The sequence below is a fragment of the Oryctolagus cuniculus genome, chromosome 4 (assembly GCF_051225735.1).
Source record: "Oryctolagus cuniculus isolate XC-2025 breed Fujian yellow rabbit chromosome 4, ASM5122573v1, whole genome shotgun sequence".
Taxonomy (NCBI): Eukaryota; Metazoa; Chordata; class Mammalia; order Lagomorpha; family Leporidae; genus Oryctolagus; species Oryctolagus cuniculus.
Genome location: NC_142870.1, coordinates 151,780,049 through 151,798,140, shown reverse-complemented (window position 1 = coordinate 151,798,140; position 18,092 = coordinate 151,780,049). Strand labels below are relative to the sequence as shown.

Sequence of the window (18,092 nt, the reverse complement as noted above, 5' to 3'; positions counted from 1 at the left end):
TGATTATGATAACAAGCATATTACTAACTCTCCGGGGTTTTTTCTTTCTCCTTTCTCTTAGGCATCGGCAATTAAGCAGCGGTTACACTGACCACAGTTGTGTCTTTTAACTGTTTCTGTTCTTTTGTTCCCTCCTGCAGCTGCAGAGCACTCCCAAGAAAAAGCCTCCTCCTTCAAACATGGTCGGCTCAGCAGATGCAGCTGATGGGGGTTTCATCCTCCCGGCAGGGCCCAAGCCCTCGGATCTCGGCTGCTCCTAGGACACCCAGGCCCGCTTCCAGGTCTCTGGTCTCGGGGAGTCTTGGGGGGCCATGCAACTTCCCTTCTCCTAACTCCAGATCCCATCCCCGTGCTGTCCCTTCACTGGGCGCCCCTTCAACGGGAGCAGTTTGATCGTCCTGGCTGAGATGTGTTGGTTAAGCCTCATTCGAACATGGTTAAGCCTTGCCAAACCTTTTGCTTGAACCTCTACAGAGAAAACAACCCAGAGAAGACATTTTCTTGGACAATGAATGCCGCTACCCAAGGTTGCTACAGTCAGCCACAAAACGTAGGCCCCCTCGCTTACCTTGAACAGGAGTTCACTGGTGCTTTTTGCACTGTAGAACAGTTTCACTGTTCCTATCTCATACCCACTTCCTTTGTCTTCACGCTCTCGGTGCAGATCTGCTGCGTGCCGCAGGATGGAAAGCAGGGGGTTAATTCCGACCCCTCCTGCAATCAACACGAGGTTCCTGGAGGCGTCTGTGGGCTGAGGGTCAAAGAAGAACTCTCCACCCACTCTCACCGCCACTTCAGAATCAAGTGTACACTGAGGGAAGAAAGAGAGAACCCTTCAGTCCTCTGTAGCAGTGGTCTTAAATCAAATATCCTCCCTCTGTGAAACTAACGGGGCCTACCTCCGGCCTCTCTCCCAGTTGTTAGGATTGCTTCTACGGCTCGCTCCCAGCTTTCCTGGGGCCCTGTGAACTGACTGCACTTGGCCACTGCACAGGCCATTTGCTGCCCCGCCTTTGGGATCCGTACCACACAGCCACTCTGGCACCGAGGAAAGGAGGCCGGCCTCAGTGCCTGTGCCATTTGTTAACTTCTCAGGTGATGGACTCGGGCAGGGCACCGCTCCGAAGCAGGCTCCTTTACTGAGTGTGCGCTCGGGTTCTGACCACGGCTGAGAAAGGCAGCACGGGCCAGCCGTCTGGACTGGCTGCTGAGGGCTCGTCAGGGCCGAGAGGCGTGAGAAGTGGGGGCTCTCGTCCTACTGCCCCCCTCACCAGGCCAGCACTGCAGGCCTGCTCAGTGCTGCCCCTTTCTCTCTGGAATAGCAAGAACGGGAGCCAGACCTAAGCCGAAGGCTTCAACCCGGGGGTGGGTATCACCCAGACCTGCCAAGGAAAACATCTATTTGCTGAGGTCACCTGGCCCAGAAACACCATCAGAACTGACACACTGGATCCCGGTGGGGCCACCCTGTTTGTGGTGTTGGAGGTGGGGGTTGGAAGCGAGGGAACTGCAAACTTCTGGTGACATTCTGTTGCTGTCACAATGATATGGGGAACTCAAGTGGCATTTAGGGGGCAGGGGCAGAGTTGTAGCCATCCTACAAAACTAGTGCTGTCCAGGAACTGGCACCTGCTAAGCTGACAGTTCTATCTGTAGTAATTTTGTGAGCTAGTAACTCCGGTGCTTGGAATCAGCCACTGTGGTGGTATGTATGGCACAGAGAGCAGCAAATGATGCGAACAAGGCATTCTTATTCGGAGCCGGGTTACCAGCACACCATGATTTGTAACGCACAGGACTGTCCTGCGCAGTGACTCCCGAAGGGCCCATGGGGTGTTCACGTCATGGGAGATCGGATCCTAGCGCATCTTATACAGAAACTAGGCCACCTTGGGCAGAGATCTGCCATTTCCAGAAGGTGGCCACCATACACACCGACTGCACTGTTGCGTCCAGACCTTCACTGGAATGGAAATGACACCCCAGGTGTCAGCCACACAGGTGGGCGAGGCAGCGGCACACGGAGGCTGTGCTAGGGTGATCCAGGTAGCAGACGGCTGACGGCCTCAGGCTGACTTCTAGGTAACAGATGCCCACCCCCGTCTAGCAAACACGGACTCCTTGACCACACATCACTGTCTGGCAGTTCTCTTTTCTGCTAATTACAGTGAAGAGAATTTTGTGTTTTTTTTTTTCTAAAAACTTTTATGTATTCATTCCATTAATTATGAATTTCATTTCAGGATAGTTCTAGAAAAGGGGCACTAGATCAGACAGGGTTGGGAATACCTCATTTTGGAGAAAAATGTACTCACTAGGAGTCATTAAGACTGAATTTCTATCACAGGCCTCTTAACTTCTCTGAGCCTCTGTGAGTCCCCTGGAAAATGGTAACAGTCCTGGCCTGCCCTGCCCGGCCGACAGGGCTGAGCTCGGCACCCAGAGGCACACAGGGGGGAAACCCCCTGCTGGCAGGCTCTCTACAAGTGGGAACAGTGGCCATTACGGCTGTCATGGAGGAGAAAGTACAGCAAGTCCTGCCTCCTTCCCTGTTGCTAAGAAGCAGAATCCAGAACAGACATTTATATCAAGAGCATACATTTGTCCCATTACACATTCCTGGCACAAATCAACTCAGTGATTCCCTTCTAAGAAATAAGAACATATCGTGGGGCTGGTGTTGTGGCATAGTGGGTGGTTAAGGCGCCACCTGAGATGCCTACAAACCATATGGGCACCAGTTAGAGCCCTGGCTGCTCCACTTCTAATCCACTCCCTGCTAATGCACCTGGGAAAGCACTGGGGGATGGCCCAAGTGTGTGGGTCCCTGCATCCACGTGACAAACCCAGAAGAAGCTCCTGGCTTCAGCCTGGCTTAACCTCAGTCATTGCAGCCATTTGAGGAGTGAACCAGTGGATGGAAGCTTGCTCTCTCTCTCTCTGTAACTCCACCTTTCAAGTAAATAAAATACTTAAAAAAAAAAAAAAAAAAAAAAAAAAAGAACATATCATGCTTTTTGAAGACCAAACTCTCGGCAGGCAAGCAGTAAGTGCTTTTGAATAAGAATCTAATTTGGGGCTCTACAACTTAAAGATGAATTAGAGAAAAAGAAAAAAGAAAACTATTTGTATTTACAAAACAGGCCCTTTTTGGTAAAGAACTCTTAAATGAATGGAAATTCTTTCTCTAAGAGGGAAAAAGTCCTAATTATTTTAAACGTATGGGAGATTTTACATGAATGGTGGCAGGTGGGCGTCCATTTTTGACAAAAGGAATGAGCAGCAAGGGAGGACGGAGTTGGAATCACTGATGTGGAGGAGGGGCCACACTGGCTGCCGGCTCCCCAGGTGCTTTATGACACTCCGTCCTTTCAAGTCTCGAAAGCATGGTCCAGGATCCAAGAGGCTCTGCCGAATTCTTTTGCTTGCCTATAGACCTCTCTTTACCTCTAAGAATCTGAGAGACAAATGGACCGGAAAATCACAGAGAAGTAATTTTCTCCAGTGGCCACCCTTGGCATGCTGAGTAATGACAACAGAGGAAGCTGGGGTTATTGTTCTTAGAAACCAGAGTATTTTCAACCCAAAAGCAGGCATGAAAATGTGCCCCAGGGAAAGCTAATACTCAAGAAGCCGGTCTTCTCTTGGTGGCAAAGCAACCTTCAGTAGATCTATCTTCTCTCTCATCTGCTATCTATCATCTGCTAGCATCTGGAAAGTATCAACAGCCACTTCTGTCTCCTGTTGGTCAATAAAAGCTGCCAGGTTGCAGGAACACAGAGTCGAAGCACAGCGGAGTATAATTCGGAAGTGAGCAAAAGGACATTCCCTTCAGTTACACAGCAATGTATCTAATCTGGGTATAGATTTTCTACTTGTGAACTAAACACCCTTTGCATAGCTACTGGAGCCGAGCACACAATAGCTGTCTGGAGCCCTTTACCCTGCCAGGAGCCCGAGCCAAAGCAGATCCAATAGAGGAAGATGTTTATGGCTCTTGGTTCCATGTCTCCGCAGAGCGGCCTGCTGCCGCCCAGACACTCACGTGCCTCCATTGTCCACTCTAATAGCTTAATAAGGCAGATACTCAGGAGGAAAACAGCCATCTGAACATGGTTCCAAGAAAAACCTGACTTCAGAAGAGCTGCCGCAGCAGCTCCCACTGGGAGAGGCGAGCAGGCACCGCAATTAGGATGTGCGCTCAGGCAGTACCACTCTGAGGTTTTGCGCAGCCGGAGCGTACACTCCTTCACTGCAGTGCCAATGAGGCATGAACCTCACAGGGAGCCGTGGACAAGGACCAGGCCAGGACACGCGGGATGCTCAGAGGGAGTCCAGGACGCTGGGAGCCGGGATGGCTATGCTGATGCCAACGCTGAGCAAGGCCACAAGGACGCCTTGTTGATCCCAGCCCAGTGGCGCATTCTAGAGACTCAGAGAGCAGCCTAGAGACAGCCACGGGGTGCAAATCCACAGACAGTGTACGAAGGAATGGAGTAGCTAAGGCCACAGCAGAGGAGACTCGGCAGGCTGGAGGGTGAGGATGTGAGGGGACACACTGACAATGGCAAGGCCACGGCAGCCACCTGGGGGCTGCCCCAAACGCATGCAAAGTGCACATGCAGAACACGTTTCTGCCCCTACAGGTTTTTAAAAAATTTGTCTTAAATTCTCTTGGTAAAACATGTTTCCCTTTTTGGTGTGTAGTTCTATGAATGTTGTCACATAAAAGATTTATGTAACCAGCATCAAGATCAAGACACAGAGCAGTTTCATCACCCCAGGACCCTCCCTCCACCTTCTCTTCACGCTCTCATCCTTCCCTACCCCACCTGTCAACCAGCGACCAGTGGCCTTCACTACCTTTCAGTCTTCCAGAATGACAAACATGGGAGTCTACACTATGGAACCTTCTGTGACTGTGTCTTCTTCTTCTTTTTTAACATTTATTTAAAAGGCAGAGGCAGAGAGACAGAGAGAGAGAGACATGGGGGGGGGGGGGAAGGAGATGTTTTCCTTCCACTGGTTCACTCCCCAGATGGCCGCAACGGCTGGAGCTGTACCGATCCGAAGCCAGGAGCCAGGAGCCTCCTCTGGGTCTCCCACACAGGTGCAGGGGCCCAAGGACTTGGGCCATCTTCCACTGCTTTCCCAGGCCACAGCAGAGAGCTGGATTGGAAGTAGAGCAGTCAGGACTTGGACCGGCGTCCATATGGGATGCTGGCACCTCAGGCGGCAGCTTTACCTGCCATGCCACAGCGCTGGCCCCATATTGTGTCTTCTTTCACTCAACACAGAGCCTTCAAGATTCACCCAGGTTTTTGTCTGCATCAACAAGGAATCCCTTTTTATTGCTGAATAGGTCACTGGATGAATGCATCAGAATTTGTTCATCCATTCACCTGTTGAGGGACGTGAGTTCTCTATAGGTTTTGATAATTATAAACAGAATTGCCGTAAATGCTTACGTTATGTTATTTTATGAACACAGCTTTCATTTTTCAATACTAGGAAGTGGTACTGCTGAGTCATACAGTAAGTACATGTTTAACTTTATACACAACTGCAACAGATATTCCAGAATGGCTATACGGCTTGGCATTCTCACTAGCAAGATATGAGGGTTCCAGCTGCTCCATATCTTTGTTGGCACTTGATACTGTCAATATTTTTAATTTTAGCCATTCTAATGTAGTGGGATACACCAGCCCACTCCAAATAGTTTTAATCTATATTTCTCTAATGATTAATGATGTTGCACATCTTTGCTTTGTCCTTACAACCTTTTTAGTGAAGTGTCTATTCAAACCCTTTGCCCATTTTAAAAAATGTTGTTGTTGGGGCCAGCGTCATGGTGTAGCAGGTTGAGCTGCCGCCTGCAGCGCCAACATCCCATACGGGTGCTGGTTCGAGTCCTGGTTGCTCCACTTCCAATTCAGCTCCTTGCTAATGTGCCTGGGAAAGCAGCCAAGGACAGCCCAAATGCTTGGGCCCTTGCACCCAGGTGGGAGACCCGGAGGAGTTTCCTGGCTTCTGGCTTCAGCCTGGCCTAGCCCTGACTGTTGCAGCCATTTGGGAAGTGAACCAGCAGATAGGAGAGCGATATCTCTGTCTCTCTCTCTCCCTCCCTCCCTGTAACTCTGCATTTCAAATAAATAAAATAAATCTAAAAAAAAAAAGATGTTGTTTGTTTTCTTTTTGTTGAATTTTTTATATATTCTGGATATAAGTCTTTTGTTGGATATCTGATTTGCAAATATTTTCTCCCAGTCTTTAGCTTGTTTATAAATTCTTTAACAGTGTCTTTCACAAGAAAAAATTATAATCTTCATTTAGTCCTATATATCATATTTTTCTTTTATAGATCTTGCTTTTGTGTGTTGAATCTAAGAACTCTTTTCCTATCAGGTTTCAAATACTTCCTATGTTTCTTCTAGAAATTTTATAGCTTCATGTTTGGCGTTAGATCTAATCTGAGTTAATTTTGAATATAAAGTACAAAGTTTAGCTCAGCCGGCGCCGTGGCTCAATAGGCTAATCCTCCACCTTGCGGCGCCGGCACACCGGGTTCTAGTCCCGGTCGGGGCACCGGATTCTGTCCCGGTTGCCCCTCTTCCAGGCCAGCTCTCTGCTATGGCCAGGGAGTGCAGTGGAGGATGGCCCAGGTGCTTGGGCCCTGCACCCCATGGGAGACCAGGAAAAGCACCTGGATCCTGGCTCCTGCCATCGGATCAGCACGGTGCGCCGGCTGCAGCGGCGGCCATTGGAGGGTGAACCAACGGCAAAGGAAGACCTTTCTCTCTCTGTCTCTCTCTCTCACTGTCCACTCTGCCTGTCAAAAATAAAAAAAAAAAAAAAGACTACAAACTATTTTTTTTTTTTTTTTGCATACATCTATAGATACACAACTGCTGAAAAGGCCATCTTTTCTCTACTGCATTTCTTTAGCACCTTCATAAAAATTCAATAGACATACTTGTGTCTATTTCTGAACTCTTTATTTTGTTCCATTGATCTATGTGTCTGTTCACCAATACCACATTGTTTTGATTACTGTTGACTTTAATCTTAAATTTGAGTAATTCCTCCCACTTTTTATTCTTTTTCAAAATTGTTAAATCTATTCTAGTTCCTTTTTCCCACATACATTTTAAAATCAGCTTATCTATATCTACAAAAAAAATCCTATTGAGATTTAATTAGTGCCATGATAAATCAGTTAAGAACTGATTCCTTGGCCGGCGCCTCGGCTCACTAGGCTTATCCTCCGCCTGCAGCGCCGGCACCCCGATGGGGACTAGAACCCGTCAGGGCGCCGCATTCTGTCCCGGTTGCCCCTCTTCCAGTCCAGCTCTCTGCTGTGGCCCGGGAGGGCAGTGGAGGATGGCCCAAGTGCTTGGGCCCCTGTACCCACATGGGAGACCAGGAGAAGCACCTGGCTCCTGATCGGCGCAGCGCGCTGGCCACAGTGGCCATTGGGGGTTGAACCAACGGAAAAGGAAGAAAGGAAGACCTTTCTCTCTGTCTCTCTCTCACTGTCCACTCTGCCTATCCAAAAAAAAAAAAAAAAAAAAAAAGAACTGATTCCTTTACTATGCTGAGTCTTCCGAACCATGAACACAATATGTCTGCATGTTTACTTTGATTCCTCTCATGAGATTGAGATGAACTGTGATTTGCAAGAGGGCCCTGCACTGGGGATGGGCCGAGCCGAGAGCGCCCTGAGCAGCCATTTTCATACCACAAAGCTCCATGTGTCTTGTCCCAGTCCTCTCCCATGTGCATGTTTGTTGGTACTCATGAGATCTACTATTGGCTTCTCTCCCTGACCTACTCCCATGTGCCTCCCACACAAACACAATTGTCTGCAACCTTTAAAAATATACTGGGGAGCTGCCATTTAGCCTCATGGTTAAGACACCTGCACCCCACATCAGAGTTCCTGGGTTCAATCCCAGCTCCAACTCCTGCCAGCCTTCTGCCAATGCAGAACTCCAAAGGCAGTGGTGACAGCCCACGTAACTGGGTTCCTGACACATCTGTGGGAGACCTGGATGGAATTCCTAGCTCCTGGTTTTGGCCTATGGCCTATCACCACCCACGGCAGCCATTTGGGGAATGAACGTACAGAAGAGAATTCTGCCTGTCTCCCTCTGTCTCTCACATAAAAATAAAATTTTTTAAGATTTATTTACTTGAAAGGCAGTGAGAGAAAGAGAGAGAGAGAGAAAATATTCCACCCACTGGTTCACTCTCTAAATGGCCACACCATTTGGAGACAGGACTAGGCCAAGCCAAAGCCAAGAGCCTAACCTCCATCTGGGTCTCCCATGTGGGTGGCAGGAGCCCAAGGACCTGGACAATCTTCCACTAATTTCCCAGGCACATTGTCAGGGAGCTGGATTGAAGTGGAGCAGCCAGGACTCAAACTGGTGCTCACCTGGGATGCCAGCACCACAGGTGGTGGCTTAATCCACCACACCACCATGCTGGCCCCATAAAATTTTTTTAAAAAAATAGGAAAAAAATACACTGGAGAGTTTTCAAGTTCTGCTCAAAATAAAGTTGCAGTGTTGGCTTTCTGTTTTCCTTTGTTGCTTCACAATGATTTCCAGGAAAAGGCAACAATGCTGAGTCTTTGAAGCCACACTGGTACTGGTACAGGCCCAGGACAGGATGGAGGCTGCTGGTGAATACCACAAGCAATCTCAGCAAGGAAGAGGAGACCGGGCCGACACCAAGACAGCATGTGACAGACATGTTCTGGGAACCCTCTGCCAACACAGTCCTAGCCATTAAGGGCAGGCAGCTTCTGTAGGACCTCGCTGAGCCCTGGGGCGCAGCACGAGCCTTTAGCAGCAGCCAACGCAGGCTCCCTCTCCCAGCTCCAGCTCCCTGCATTTAGTGATGCTCCACGCCGTGCACCAGCAGTACTACATAAGCAGGGACAGTTCCCCAACAACAGAATGATCGGGTCATTCCTTTTATTTGCCACGGTTAGGACAAAAGAATCTGATGCAGATTCTTCACACAGAGTCAATTTTAAAAAAATTGCCCAAAATGTACAATGTTTTCATTCTACAGTAATATCTGAATGAATACTATTTGGTAACCTGGGAAATACTGCCAGATCCCAAAGTCTCTCTACATCACATAAATCTACATCACACATATCCTGTTCCTTTAACTTTTCTGGAAAGCTCTTGGCAAGCTTGTGTTCTTGATGCTTAAGCCCCCGCCTTTAGAATGGATCAGGTACGCAGGACACAGATTCCGTGTGAGGCAGAGACGGCCAGCTTGCTCACCTGATTGTGAACCCAGAGCGCAGGGGCGTGGTTTGCGTATTTCACTGCCAGCTCTATCACCCTCTCTTGTTCAAGCAGTCTGGGACTGGAGCATATTGAAAACCCACCAACCACAGGGACACCCGGGATAAAGAAATCAACCCTAAAAGGAAAGACAAATAAATTATTATTGCGGAAGCAACTGCAAAAGTAGGCAACAAGAAAAACACACTGATAAACTTTTAGCTAGACTAAGAAGAAAGATGTATAACTAAAAATCAAGAGTAAAAGAGGGGACTTCACCACCAAGGTTCCAAAAACAAAAAATATTGAAAAGAAATTCTATGAACAATGTATGCTTCTAAAAACTTAACTTATATGAAAACCACATATCCTAGAGACATAAACCACCAAATCTGACTCAAGAAGAAACAGAAGGGGTGGCGCTGTGGCGCAGTAGGTTAATCCTCCGCCTGCAGCACCGGCATCCTATATGGGCGCCAGTTCTACTCCTGGCTACTGCACTTCCAGCTCTGTGGCCTGGGAAAGCAGTAGAAGACGGCCCAAGTGCTTGGGCCCCTGCACCCTCATGGGAGCCCAGGAAGAAGCACCTGGCTCCTGGCTTCGGAACGGCGCAGCTCTGGCCATTGCGGCCATTTGGGGAGTGAACCAATGGATGGAAGACCTTTCTCTCTGTCTCACCCTCTCACTGTCTGTAACGTTACCTCTCAAATATAAAATCTTTGGGAAAAAAAAAAAAAAGAAGAAACAGAAAATCTGAACAGACCCATAACAAGCAAAAAGATTGAACTGGTAGGCTGGCGCCGCGGCTCACTAGGCTAATCCTCCGCCTTGTGGCGCCGGCACACCAGGTTCTAGTCCCAGTCAGGGCACCAGATTCTGTCCCGGTTGCCTCTCTTCCAGGCCAGCTCTCTGCTGTGGCCAGGGAGTGCAGTGGAGGATGGCCCAACTGCTTGGGCCCTGCACCCCATGGGAGACCAGGAGAAGCACCTGGCTCCTGCCATCGGATCAGCGCGGTGTGCCGGCTGCAGCGTGCCGGCCGCGGCGGCCATTGGAGGGTGAACCAACGGCAAAGGAAGACCTTTCTCTCTGTCTCTCTCTCACTGTCCACTCTGCCTGTCAAAAAAAAAAAAAAAAAAAAAAAAAAGATTGAATTGGTAATTTTCAAACTTCCCACAAAGAAAAAGGTCAGGTCCAGATGGCATTGATGGTAAATTCTATCAAACATTTAAAGAATTATCACTAATCCTTCGTAAACTCTTCCAAAAACAGAAGAGAACATTACTTTCCAACTCATTCTACGAGCCACTACTACCCTGAAACCAAAACCAGACAGACACTGAAAGAAATGAAAACCACAGAACAGAATCGCTTCTCAGTACAGACACAAAAATCCCAGGAACACAAGGTCAGCACAGTGTTTGACAGGGCTTCCAGCCATTCCTGCTGACGAGTGACTAGCCCTCTGGACCACATAAGGCAATTCTCTGCAAGGCCACCCTCGAACACCACAGGACAGACAGCAAGAGAACAAGACCACAAGCAGCTCTATGTCCCTGTGTCAGCTTGAAGAAAATACAGAAGGTGGACCTTCACCCATGCCACTCCCTAAGATGCTTGAAGGTGGAACATTAAGGTAGCCAGGCAGACATTAGCCTTAGTGTGTGTGAGGACCCAAAGAAAATGGGGATTTTTGTGTGAATGGGTGAAGGAAAAAATGTAGAAGCAAGCCTTGGAAGCAGACCAGAATCACATATCTGAAGTATTGCTCTTGTTCCAAAAAAAGAAAAAATCAATGTAATACAATACTTAGAATAAAAGATAAAACCCACACGATTATCTCAATAGTTGCAAAAAGGGTATTTGACAAAAACACCGTTTTATACCAAAATCACTCAACACACTAGGAATATAAATGGGAACATCCTCAACCTGACAAAGGGCATCTACTAAAGGCCCAGCACTAACGCTGTAATAGTGACAGGCTAAAACTTCCTCCCTGAAGAACAGAAACAGGCAAAAGACGTCTACTCTCATCACTTCCACTTACCATCGCACTAGAAGTTCTAGCCAACGCAAATAAGAAAATGAAATAAGAGGCATCCAGACTGGGGAGGAGAAAGTTGATGACAAGATAGTCTTGCACACAGAAAATCCCAGGGAGTTCACCTTGAACAACAAGTTCAAATAAAGTTGAAGGATATTAGATCAATATACAAAAATCAACTACACTAGAAATATTCCAAAGGTGAAGCTTAGAAAAACAATTCTGTTAATAACAGTATAAAAAAGAATAAAATAATGGGAAATAATTTTTTAAATTATTTATTTGAAAGGCAGAGTTACAGAGAGGCAGAGGGAGAGAGGAGGTGGGTGGTATTCCATCCACTGGTTCACTCCCCAAATGGCTGCAATGGCTGGAGCTGTGCAAATCCGAAGGCAGGAGCCAGGAGCTTCCTCCAGATCTCCCATATGGGTGCAGGGGCCCAAGGACTTGGGCCATCTTTTACTGCTTTCCCAGGTCAAGGCAGAGAGCTAGACTGGAAGTGGAGCAGCCAGGACTCAAACTGGCACCCATATGGGATGCCAGTACTGTAGGCAGCAGCTTTACCTGCTACACCACAGCGCTGGCCTCTTAAATTTAACAAAATAAGTATATGACTTGTACATTAAAAATACAAAACATAGTTGAAAAAAATTGGGCCAGTGTTGTGCAGTGGTTTAAGCTGCTGCCTACAATCCCAGGACCCCACATGGGCACTAATTCAAGTCCTGGCTGCTCCACTTTGGATCCAGCTCCCTGTTAATGACCTGGGAAAAGCAGTGGAGGATGGTCCAAGTGCTTGGGCCCATGTGGGAGACCAGGATAAAGCTTCTGGCTCCTGGCCTTGGCCTGGCCCAGCCCCAGCCACTGTAGCCATTTGGGGAATGAATCAGTATATGGAAAATCTTTCTCTTTTCTTTTCTTTCACTTTATAACTCTGCCTTTCGAATAAACAAATCTTTTTCTTGAAAAAATTAAAGATCTAAATAAATAGGATGATATTCCAAGTTCACGGGTTAGAAGACTATATTGTTAAAATGGCAACACTCTCCAAATTCAATGTAATACACCAACCAAACTCTAGCTGGTTTCTCTGCAGAAATTGACAAGTTGATTGCAAAATTCATACGGAAATTCAAGGAACCAGAATCATCAAAATAATCCGGAAAAGAATAAGTTTGGAGGACTTATATTTCCTGATTTCAAAAAGTTACTATAATGAAGGCATTGTAGTACTACCTAACAATAAACATGTACATCAATGGAAAGGAATTAAGAATCCAAAAATAAACCCTTTAATTTATAACCAACTGATTTTGGACAAGGATGCCAAGAAAATTCAATGGTAAAAGAATAACCTACTCAACAAGTGGTACTGGGATCAGTAGATATCCACATGAAAACAATCAAGTTGGACTTCTACCTGATACCATACACAAGAACTAAGTCAAAATGGGGTATAAGCTTAAATATAAGAGCCAAAATGATAAACTCTTAGGAGAAAACACAAGAGTATATATTTATGCCAATGGTTTCTTAGCTATGATACCAAACCACAAGGGGAAAAAAAAACACCTAACAAAATAGACTTCACCAAGATCAAAAACTGTGTGCTACAAATGATACCATCAAGAAAGTTAAAGGAAAACCTACAGAATGAGAGAAAATATTTCCAAATAATGCCTCTATTAAGGGACTTGTATTCAGATTGTAATAGAAAGATAACCCAAATAAAAACAGACAAAGGATTTTAATTAACATTTCTTCAAAGAAGGTATATAAGTGGCTCATAAGCACATGAAAAGATGTTCAGCATAGTTAGTCAGTAGGGAAATGTAAATCAAAACCATAATGAGCTATCATTTCACACCCACTAGGATGGCTATAATCAAAAAGACAAATAGCCAAGTGTAAGGGAGAATCGGAAGGAATTGGAACCCTTTCCACATTGCTGGTGGGAGTGTATGATACAGTCAGTATAGAAAACAGTTGGCAGTGCCTACAAATGTCACACAGAGTTACCATCTGATCCAACAGTTCCCTTCCTGGCTTTACACTTAAGAGAAATGAAAATCTATGTCTGCTCAAAAACTACACAAACATCCATGGCACCGTTATTCATGGTGGCCCAAAAGAGGAAGCAATCTGAATGTCCATCAGCTGACGAACATGGTATAGCCACACAAAGGAATGAATCACTAACATATGGTACAATACAGATGAGCCTTGAAATCACGCTAAGGGAAAGGAGCCAGTCACACACACACACACACACACACCACAACACCACTGACAGGAAATGGCCAGAATAACATTATGTAAGTGAAATAAGCCAGGCATACAGAGACACACACCATACATTCTCTCTCAAATGAAGATGCTTAAAAAACCAATCAACCAAACCCAACGTTGAACTGAATGTAAAAGGATTACAAGGAGTTTGTTTGGATAAAGGGTATCAAAATAGTGAGATAAAAGGAAGGATGTTCCAGTGGTCCACAGCACAGTGGAGGTGATTATAGCTTACCACAACCTAATATATATTTTATAAGGAATGGAACCTGAAGGCACCAAACAGAAAGCAATGATAAGGAAATGAAATGCTAATTACTGTGATTTGATTGATACATGCTGCATGAATGTCTTGAAATACTACAGTTGCCCTAAATATGTACAATGATTATATGTTAATCCAAAAACGTATACAACCTTTGTAGGATATTATAAAAATACAAGTTAACACTAATGTGTGTATACAGAGAAAGGTCCAGGAGAGGCACACCTTGAGACAGAGTGTGCATGAGAGGTTGTCTCTGGAGGCCAGGAGGCCAGAGAATGAATGAATGGTAAAACAGCACAAGGTTTCCTTATGGGATGACAAAAGCATTTTATAATCTGAGTGTGCCAATGACTGCACATCTCTGAACGCACTAGAAGATCACTTCACTGTACACTTTAAATGCATGAATTTTATATGTGAATTCTATCTTAGTAAACTACTGTTTTAAAAGGGGGGGAGGGAGGAGGAGACAACAAAAACTCCTTCACAGGCATTTGCCAATTAAACCAGCTGACAGGGACTTCTGATTTCCAAAGCCTTTCCTTTTCTTTTCTTCCCACCACACCCCTAAGACCTCATGAATTTCAAACCTTCAACAATTCTATGCCACAGGAACCCTTTTGTGGTGGTGATTCTAGAAATTACAATAAATCTTGTCACTTACCAAGGAAAGAAAAATGTATTAGTACCTGGAAAAACAAAACTCTCACCTGCTGTACGTCTGGGAAACTTAAACATCCAACCCAGGTGTTTCCCAGCCATCAGAAGCCAGGATCATCTTCCCATGGTTGTTTCCCACACGCAGGCTTTCATGAAAAACAGGGTGTTCTTTACCGACTGAATCTATGACCTTAAAAGACCTCATCTAATCTATGGCTTTAAATATTCGGTCATTTTTAACAGTCTTAAAAAAACCAGGCTGGATTGGAAATGCTCCCCTAAAGTCCTCAGCCTTCACCTACCCATTGTCACTCAACTCTTTTGTGGAAATACTTTAACTTCCTTCTCGTTTCAGCCGAACATTTAAAAGACAATAGTTTGCATTTATTAGCCCAGTAGTAGATGCTGGCAGACAGGAGGTAGGCAGAATCTCCACTATTCCATTTTTAAATAATAAATCCATCAATGAGCTTTTGCTGCATCTGCTGAACTATGGCGCCCTCTGCTGCTCCAAGTTGATAAAGATGTGAGCAGAAGCAAACCTTGTTCTCTAGGAAAGACATCTTCAGAAAAAAGGACATCTCCATTAAAAGATAAAGAATCCAAATTATGTAAAAATTCCATCTGAATGGCTTTAAGAAAGTATGCACAATACATATTTCATCAAAATCTGTCAGAAGGGTGGCATCTGACCCAGCAGTTAGGACACCAACTTGGGACAGCCCATCCCATACTGGAGTGTCTGGTTCAAGTCCTGGGTCCACTCTGGATCCAGCTTCCTGCTAATGTGCAGCTGGGAAGACAGCAGATAATGCTCAAGTACTTTTGGACCCTAAAAACCACATGGGAGACGTGGATTGAGATCTGGGCTCCTGGCTGTAGCCTGGCGCAGCGCTGGCTGTTGTAGGTATTTGGTGGGGGGAAACAGCACATGAAAGATGTGTCAGTCTGTCTGACTCTCTCCTGCCTCTCAAATTAAAAAAAATGAAAATAAGTGAATTAAAAGTTTTAAAAATTTGGGGCCGGTGCTCTGGTGCAGCGGGTTAATGCCCTGGCCTGAAGCACCAGCATCCCATATGGGCGCCAGTTCTAGTCCTGGGCTGCTCTTCTGATCCAGCTCTCTGCTGTGGCCTGGGAAAGCAGCAGAAGATGGCCCAAGTCCTTGGGCCCCTGCACCCAAGTGGGAGACCCGGAGGAAATTCCTGGCTCCTGGCTTTGGATCGGCATAGCTCCGGGCATTGCAGCCATCTGGGGAGTGAACCAGTGGATGGACGACCTCTCTATCTCTACCTTTCTCTGTAACTCTGACTTTCAAATAAATAAATCTTTAAAAAAAAACAAAGTTTTAAAACTTCTGTCCAAGACAGAATTAAGCTTTAAGCACACAACTTTAAAAATGACCTTTGCAAGACTGGCACTCCTGAAGCCAGCTGAGTCCACACAGAACTGAGAAGAGGCGGCTGGGTGTGCAGCAGAGCAACACACTCTGAACACCAGGCAGCACTGTCCAGGGCCAGCACGCAGCGGGCATGCAAACCGTGGCCAAGCGATGATGCCTCACGGTGAGCTGCCGAAGCTCTCCACCCTCTGCCGCAGTGCTGAGCCCCTCGCTCCTTCACTCGTGCAGATGCTGCCACAGCACCTGTCTACCCCTCAGTAAGCCCACGCCACTGGGAGGAAAGTGACAAAGAAATACAATTCGAGGGGCTATGAGGGAATCTGCTTGGGGTACTGGAGAGCTGGGCAGAAGCAGGAATCCTCCATTAGATCAGGAGCGGAGGACTAAGGAGGGAGGACGGAGGAGATGCTACTTAATCCGAGTCTTAAAGACACAGAGTGCGCACAGACATGGACTGCACAAAGATGCAGAGCACTCGACATTTCCTACACGTGCTCATGTGAGCCACACATGGGTGTGAACCGGGTAGGACACAGCCATCCTCTCCACAGCTGCCACACCTTCACACGGGTGTGAACCGGGCAGGACACAGCCGTCCCCTCCACAGCTGCCACACCTTCACACGGGTGTGAACCAGGTAGGACACAGCCGTCCTCTCCACAGCTGCCACACTGTCACACGGGTGTGAACCAGGTAGACACAGCCGTCCTCTCCACAGCTGCCACACCTTCACACGGGTGTGAACCAAGTAGGACACAGCCGTCCTCTCCACAGCTGCCACACTGTCACACGGGTGTGAACCAGGTAGGACACAGCCGCCCTCTCCACAGCTGCCACACTGTCACACGGGTGTGAACCAAGTAGGACACAGTCGTCCCCTCCAGAGCTGCTACACTGTCACATGGGTGTGAACTAAAGTAGGACACAGCCGTCCCCTCCAGAGCTGTTACACGGTCACATGGGTGTGAACCGGCTAGGACATAGCCGTCCCCTCCAGAGCTGCCACACTGTCACATGGGTGTGAACCGGGTAGGACACAGCCGTCCCCTCCAGAGCTGCTACACCATCACACGGGTGTGAACCGGGTAGGACACAGCCGTCCCCTCCAGAGTATCAGTACAGATTTCTCTCCTTAATCTTGCTCCTCTAATCTGCTGTTTCTTAGTACCTTCCCTCTCTCAGGAGGGCCTCCCGTTGCTTCCTGAGACAAAAATTTAAGTTATCCTAGGATGGGCATTTGGCCTAGGCCACTTATTAAGACGCCATCTCCTGTATCTGAATGCTTGGCTTCAAGACTTGGCTCTGGTTCCTGATTCCAGCTTCCTGCTAATGCACACTCTGGAAGGCAGGAGTTGATGGTTCAAATAGTGGGGTTCCTGCCACCCACATGAGAGATCTGGAATGAACTCCCAGCTCCCAACCCAGGCCCAGTCCTGGCCATTGTGGGCATCTGAGGGGTGAACCAAGGGATGGGGGCTCTCCCTCCCAAACAAATCTAAAAGAAAAATGATGATGTTGTTCAAAGTCAGAAACATTCCAGGAGCAAGAATCCCCTTTCATCTAGAAAAATGCCTTGGCCTCACTGCCCTCGGGGGCATCCCATGTGTGTGCTGGTGGCATTGACAGTGGCAGAGGCGATGCACACTCACTCCCTCCTACTTCATCTGCTGCTCTTCCAACCACTGCAGGGCCTGACCCAGAACCCCAGCACTGGGGTCTGTCTGCTGGGTCTCACCAGCACAGATGACCTCACCGACTGAGTGAGACACCAGCAATGATGAGAAACAAACACTAGTTAAGAAAGTTGACATCAGGCATTGTGCCCCACACTTCAAGTATCCCCAAGCACAGGGCTACTGCTCTCTCTTGAAAGACATGGAAGCTGAGGCCAACAGAAGGGAGGAAAGTGGCCACAGCACAGAGCTAGCAGCTAGAAGGCCAGCATGGCCGAGCAGTCTCCAGGGCGCCGGGCGACAAGGCCTCCCTCCGGGGAAAGACCCCACTGCAGCAGAGCAGCTAACATGGGAGACAGGCAGCGAGTGCCGCAGGAGAACAAAGCTGGAACCCCAGGGCAGCGCACGCCGCATGACTGCTGGTGGCACGCTCCAGAGCCGCTACTCTGAG

General features: G+C 47.2%; 1 protein-coding gene across 5 annotated transcripts in view; it reads right to left on the bottom strand.

Moving 5' to 3' along the window:
- OXNAD1 (oxidoreductase NAD binding domain containing 1) overlaps window positions 1-18,092 on the bottom strand; it is a 63,409-nt gene that overhangs the window by 17,349 nt on the left and 27,968 nt on the right. For all 5 annotated transcript variants that reach the window (XR_007908699.3, XR_016233317.1, XM_008266044.5 and 2 more), the window contains 2 exons: window positions 9,306-9,447; window positions 569-811 (listed from right to left, as the gene is read on the bottom strand). Coding sequence is in view for 3 of the 5 variants with exons in the window: in XM_008266044.5 (XP_008264266.3) it covers window positions 569-811; window positions 9,306-9,447 (385 nt within the window). In the remaining 2 variants the exon portion in view is untranslated. The remainder of the gene's footprint in view (window positions 1-568; window positions 812-9,305; window positions 9,448-18,092) is intronic.